Consider the following 7,500-nt stretch of genomic DNA (forward strand, 5'->3'; position numbering starts at 1 on the left):
GCCTGCTAGAAACACTCACTGTCTGATAGAAACACTCACTGCCTGCTAGAAACACTCACTGCCTGCTAGAAACACTCACTGCCTGATAGAAACGCTCACTGCCTGCTAGAAACACTCACTGCCTGCTAGAAACACTCACTGCCTGCTAGAAACACTCACTGCCTGCTAGAAACACTCACTGCCTGATAGAAACACTCACTGCCTGCTAGAAACACTCACTGTCTGATAGAAACGCACACTGCCTGATGGAAACACTCAATGTCTGCTAGAAACACTCACTGCCTGCTATAAACACTCACTGCCTGCTAGAAACACTCACTGCCTGCTGGAAACACTCACTGCCTGCTGGAAACACTCACTGCCTGCTAGAAACACTCACTGTCTGATAGAAACACTCACTGCCTGCTAGAAACACTCACTGCCTGCTAGAAACACTCACTGCCTGATAGAAACACTCACTGCCTGCTAGAAACGCTCACTGCCTGCTAGAAACACTCACTGCCTGCTAGAAACACTCACTGTCTGATAGAAACACACACTGCCTGATGGAAACACTCAATGTCTGCTAGAAACACTCACTGCCTGCTAGAAACACTCACTGCCTGCTAGAAACACTCACTGCCTGCTGGAAACACTCACTGCCTGCTGGAAACACTCACTGCCTGCTAGAAACACTCACTGTCTGATAGAAACACTCACTGCCTGCTAGAAACACTCACTGTCTGATAGAAACACTCACTGTCTGATAGAAACACTCACTGCCTGCTAGAAACACTCACTGTAGCTGCTAGAAACACTCACTGCCTGCTAGAAACACTCACTGTCTGATAGAAACACTCACTGCCTGCTAGAAACACTCACTGCCTGCTAGAAACACTCACTGTCTGCTAGAAACACTCACTGTCTGATAGAAACACTCACTGCCTGATAGAAACACTCACTGCCTGATAGAAACACTCACTGCCTGCTAGAAACACTCACTGTAGCTGCTAGAAACACTCACTGTCTGATAGAAACACTCACTGCCTGATAGAAACACAGTCTAATATGTACCCAGTATGTTCTAGAACACGTACAGTCTGGTATGTACCCAGTATGTTCTAGAACACATACAGTCTAGTATGTACCCAGTATGTTCTAGAACACATACAGTCTAGTATGTACCCAGTATGTTCTAGAACACATACAGTCTAGTATGTACCCAGTATGTTCTAGAACACATACAGTCTAGTATGTACCCAGTATGTTCTAGAACACACACAGTCTAGTATGTACCCAGTATGTTCTAGAACACGTACAGTCTGGTATGTACCCAGTATGTTCTAGAACACATACAGTGTAGTATGTACCCAGTATGTTCTAGAACACATACAGTCTAGTATGTACCCAGTATGTTCTAGAACACATACAGTCTAGTATGTACCCAGTATGTTCTAGAACACATACAGTCTAGTATGTACCCAGTATGTTCTAGAACACATACAGTCTAGTATGTACCCAGTATGTTCTAGAACACGTACAGTCTGGTATATACCCAGTATGTTCTAGAACACGTACAGTCTAGTATGTACTCAGTATGTTCTAGAACACATACAGTCTAGTATGTACCCAGTATGTTCTAGAACACATACAGTCAAATATGTACCCAGTATGTTCTAGAACACATACAGTCTAGTATGTACCCAGTATGTTCTAGAACACATACAGTCTAGTATGTACCCAGTATGTTCTAGAACACATACAGTCTGGTATATACCCAGTATGTTCTAGAACACATACAGTCTAGTATGTACCCAGTATGTTCTAGAACACATACAGTCTAGTATGTACCCAGTATGTTCTAGAACACATACAGTCTAGTATGTACCCAGTATGTTCTAGAACACATACAGTCTGGTATATACCCAGTATGTTCTAGAACACATACAGTCTAGTATGTACCCAGTATGTTCTAGAACACATACAGTCTAGTATGTACCCAGTATGTTCTAGAACACACACAGTCTAGTATGTACCCAGTATGTTCTAGAACACATACAGTCTAGTATGTACCCAGTATGTTCTAGAACACATACAGTCTAGTATGTACCCAGTATGTTCTAGAACACATACAGTCTAGTATGTACCCAGTATGTTCTAGAACACATACAGTCTAGTATGTACTGTTGAACAGTTCAACTCCTTGACGGATCAAAAGGGAAACCAGAGAGCAGGCATCATCCTGTTCCAGAGGAAGTCGTTGACAGCCATAAACAGCAAACAAAATAGTCGTTTCCTGTTCCTCCCCTTGATTTAACTGGATTTAGCTGGGCAGACTCTTGGGAGAAAGGCAACACTACTGGGCATTTAGAGTCTAGACACTTTACATGGTGCGATAATCCACTAATACACTGTATTTGAAGGTTAGACTGTTGCTCGTGTGACCCTCTGTGTCTCTCCCTCTGCAGGATATGGCTTTGTGGACTTTGACAACCCGACAGCAGCCCAGAAAGCTGTAGCCTCTCTAAAGGCCAGCGGAGTCCAGGCACAGATGGCCAAGGTACAGGTACTCACTGTGATGAGGATGATGTACAGGTACTCACTGTGATGAGGATGAGGTACAGGTACTCACTGTGATGAGGATGATGTACAGGTACTCACTGTGATGAGGATGAGGTACAGGTACTCACTGTGATGAGGATGAGGTACAGGTACTCACTGTGATGAGGGTGAGGTACAGGTACTCACTGTGATGGGAATGAGGTACAGGTACTCACTGTGATGAGGATGATGTACAGGTACTCACTGTGATGAGGATGAGGTACAGGTACTCACTGTGATGAGGATGAGGTACAGGTTCTCACTGTGATGAGGATGAGGTACAGGTACTCACTGTGATGAGGATGATGTACAGGTACTCACTGTGATGAGGATGAGGTACAGGTACTCACTGTGATGAGGATGAGGTACAGGTACTCACTGTGTTGAGGATGAGGTACAGGTACTCACTGTGATGAGGATGAGGTACAGGTACTCACTGTGATGAGGATGATGTACAGGTACTAACTGTGATGAGGATGATGTACAGGTACTCACTGTGATGAGGATGATGTACAGGTACTCACTGTGATGAGGATGAGGTACAGGTACTCACTGTGATGAGGATGAGGTACAGGTACTCACTGTGATGAGGATGATGTACAGGTACTCACTGTGATGAGGATGAGGTACAGGTACTCACTGTGATGAGGGTGAGGTACAGGTACTCACTGTGATGGGGATGAGGTACAGGTACTCACTGTGATGAGGATGATGTACAGGTACTCACTGTGATGAGGATGAGGTACAGGTACTCACTGTGATGAGGATGAGGTACAGGTACTCACTGTGATGAGGATGATGTACAGGTACTCACTGTGATGAGGATGAGGTACAGGTACTCACTGTGATGAGGATGCGGTACAGGTACTCACTGTGATGAGGATGATGTACAGGTACTCACTGTGATGAGGATGATGGTGAGGTACAGGTACTCACTGTGATGAGGGTGATGTACAGGTACTCACTGTGATGAGGATGAGGTACAGGTACTCACTGTGATGAGGATGATGTACAGGTACTCACAGTGATGAGGATGATGTACAGGTACTCACTGTGATGAGGATGATGGTGAGGTACAGGTTCTCACTGTGATGAGGATGAGGTACAGGTACTCACTGTGATGAGGATGATGTACAGGTACTCACTGTGATGAGGATGAGGTACAGGTACTCACTGTGATGAGGATGAGGTACAGGTACTCACTGTGATGAGGATGAGGTACAGGTACTCACTGTGATGAGGATGAGGTACAGGTACTCACTGTGATGAGGATGATGTACAGGTACTCACTGTGATGAGGATGATGTACAGGTACTCACTGTGATGAGGATGAGGTACAGGTACTCACTGTGATGAGGATGATGAGGAAGATGTACAGGTACTCACTGTGATGAGGATGAGGTACAGGTACTCACTGTGATGAGGATGCGGTACAGGTACTCACTGTGATGAGGATGATGTACAGGTACTCACTGTGATGAGGATGATGGTGAGGTACAGGTACTCACTGTGATGAGGGTGATGTACAGGTACTCACTGTGATGAGGATGAGGTACAGGTACTCACTGTGATGAGGATGAGGTACAGGTACTCACTGTGATGAGGATGAGGTACAGGTACTCACTGTGATGAGGATGATGTACAGGTACTCACTGTGATGAGGATGATGTACAGGTACTCACTGTGATGAGGATGAGGTACAGGTACTCACTGTGATGAGGATGAGGTACAGGTACTCACTGTGATGAGGATGATGTACAGGTACTCACTGTGATGAGGATGAGGTACAGGTACTCACTGTGATGAGGATGCGGTACAGGTACTCACTGTGATGAGGATGATGTACAGGTACTCACTGTGATGAGGATGATGTGGTACAGGTACTCACTGTGATGAGGGTGATGTACAGGTACTCACTGTGATGAGGATGAGGTACAGGTACTCACTGTGATGAGGATGATGTACAGGTACTCACTGTGATGAGGATGATGGTGAGGTACAGGTACTCACTGTGATGAGGGTGATGTACAGGTACTCACTGTGATGAGGATGAGGTACAGGTACTCACTGTGATGAGGATGATGTACAGGTACTCACTGTGATGAGGATGATGTACAGGTACTCACTGTGATGAGGATGATGGTGAGGTACAGGTTCTCACTGTGATGAGGATGAGGTACAGGTACTCACTGTGATGAGGATGATGTACAGGTACTCACTGTGATGAGGATGAGGTACAGGTACTCACTGTGATGAGGATGAGGTACAGGTACTCACTGTGATGAGGATGAGGTACAGGTACTCACTGTGATGAGGATGAGGTACAGGTACTCACTGTGATGAGGATGAGGTACAGGTACTCACTGTGATGAGGATGAGGTACAGGTACTCACTGTGATGAGGATGATGTACAGGTACTCACTGTGATGAGGATGATGTACAGGTACTCACTGTGATGAGGATGAGGTACAGGTACTCACTGTGATGAGGATGAGGTACAGGTACTCACTGTGATGAGGAAGATGTACAGGTACTCACTGTGATGAGGATGAGGTACAGGTACTCACTGTGATGAGGATGCGGTACAGGTACTCACTGTGATGAGGATGATGTACAGGTACTCACTGTGATGAGGATGATGGTGAGGTACAGGTACTCACTGTGATGAGGGTGATGTACAGGTACTCACTGTGATGAGGATGAGGTACAGGTACTCACTGTGATGAGGATGAGGTACAGGTACTCACTGTGATGAGGATGAGGTACAGGTACTCACTGTGATGAGGATGATGTACAGGTACTCACTGTGATGAGGATGATGTACAGGTACTCACTGTGATGAGGATGATGTACAGGTACTCACTGTGATGAGGATGAGGTACAGGTACTCACTGTGATGAGGATGATGTACAGGTACTCACTGTGATGAGGATGAGGTACAGGTACTCACTGTGATGAGGATGCGGTACAGGTACTCACTGTGATGAGGATGATGTACAGGTACTCACTGTGATGAGGATGATGGTGAGGTACAGGTACTCACTGTGATGAGGGTGATGTACAGGTACTCACTGTGATGAGGATGAGGTACAGGTACTCACTGTGATGAGGATGATGTACAGGTACTCACAGTGATGAGGATGATGTACAGGTACTCACTGTGATGAGGATGATGGTGAGGTACAGGTTCTCACTGTGATGAGGATGAGGTACAGGTACTCACTGTGATGAGGATGATGTACAGGTACTCACTGTGATGAGGATGATGTACAGGTACTCACTGTGATGAGGATGAGGTACAGGTACTCACTGTGATTATGATGAGGTACAGGTACTCACTGTGATGAGGATGAGGTACAGGTACTCACTGTGATGAGGATGAGGTACAGGTACTCACTGTGATGAGGATGAGGTACAGGTACTCACTGTGATGAGGATGAGGTACAGGTACTCACTGTGATGAGGATGAGGTACAGGTACTCACTGTGATGAGGATGAGGTACAGGTACTCACTGTGATGAGGATGAGGTACAGGTACTCACTGTGATGAGGATGAGGTACAGGTACTCACTGTGATGAGGATGATGTACAGGTACTCACTGTGATGAGGATGAGGTACAGGTACTCACTGTGATGAGGATGAGGTACAGGTACTCACTGTGATGAGGATGATGTACAGGTACTCACTGTGATGAGGATGATGTACAGGTACTCACTGTGATGAGGATGAGGTACAGGTACTCACTGTGATGAGGATGAGGTACAGGTACTCACTGTGATGAGGATGATGTACAGGTACTCACTGTGATGAGGATGATGGTGAGGTACAGGTACTCACTGTGATGAGGGTGATGTACAGGTACTCACTGTGATGAGGATGAGGTACAGGTACTCACTGTGATGAGGATGATGTACAGGTACTCACTGTGATGAGGATGATGTACAGGTACTCACAGTGATGAGGATGATGTACAGGTACTCACTGTGATGAGGATGATGGTGAGGTACAGGTACTCACTGTGATGAGGATGAGGTACAGGTACTCACTGTGATGAGGATGAGGTACAGGTACTCACTGTGATGAGGATGATGTACAGGTACTCACTGTGATGAGGATGATGGTGAGGTACAGGTACTCACTGTGATGAGGGTGATGTACAGGTACTCACTGTGATGAGGATGAGGTACAGGTACTCACTGTGATGAGGATGATGTACAGGTACTCACTGTGATGAGGATGATGTACAGGTACTCACAGTGATGAGGATGATGTACAGGTACTCACTGTGATGAGGATGATGGTGAGGTACAGGTACTCACTGTGATGAGGATGAGGTACAGGTACTCACTGTGATGAGGGTGATGTACAGGTACTCACTGTGATGAGGATGAGGTACAGGTACCGCTGTGATGAGGATGATGTACAGGTACTCACTGTGATGAGGATGAGGTACAGGTACTCACTGTGATGAGGATGATGTACAGGTACTCACTGTGATGAGGATGAGGTACAGGTACTCACTGTGATGAGGATGAGGTACAGGTACTCACTGTGATGGGGATGAGGTACAGGTACTCACTGTGATGAGGATGATGTACAGGTACTCACTGTGATGAGGATGATGTACAGGTACTCACTTTGATGAGGATGAGGTACAGGTACTCACTGTGATGAGGATGATGTACAGGTACTCACTGTGATGAGGATGAGGTACAGGTACTCACTGTGATGAGGATGATGTACAGGTACTCACTGTGATGAGGATGATGGTGAGGTACAGGTACTCACTGTGATGAGGGTCATGTACAGGTACTCACTGTGATGAGGATGAGGTACAGGTACTCACTGTGATGAGGATGATGTACAGGTACTCACTGTGATGAGGATGATGTACAGATACTCACAGTGATGAGGATGAT

At 45.9% G+C, this 7,500-nt stretch overlaps 1 protein-coding gene across 2 annotated transcripts in view; it reads left to right on the forward strand.

Annotated features, from left to right (window-relative positions):
* Positions 1–7,500, forward strand: part of LOC123727355 (RNA-binding motif, single-stranded-interacting protein 3) — a 220,033-nt gene that overhangs the window by 96,262 nt on the left and 116,271 nt on the right. For both annotated transcript variants that reach the window (XM_045696412.1, XM_045696415.1), the window contains exon 4: positions 2,448–2,539. In XM_045696412.1, coding sequence (XP_045552368.1) covers positions 2,448–2,539 — 92 coding nt within the window. The remainder of the gene's footprint in view (positions 1–2,447; positions 2,540–7,500) is intronic.

The sequence above is a fragment of the Salmo salar genome, chromosome ssa02 (assembly GCF_905237065.1).
Source record: "Salmo salar chromosome ssa02, Ssal_v3.1, whole genome shotgun sequence".
Lineage (NCBI taxonomy): Eukaryota > Metazoa > Chordata > Actinopteri > Salmoniformes > Salmonidae > Salmo > Salmo salar.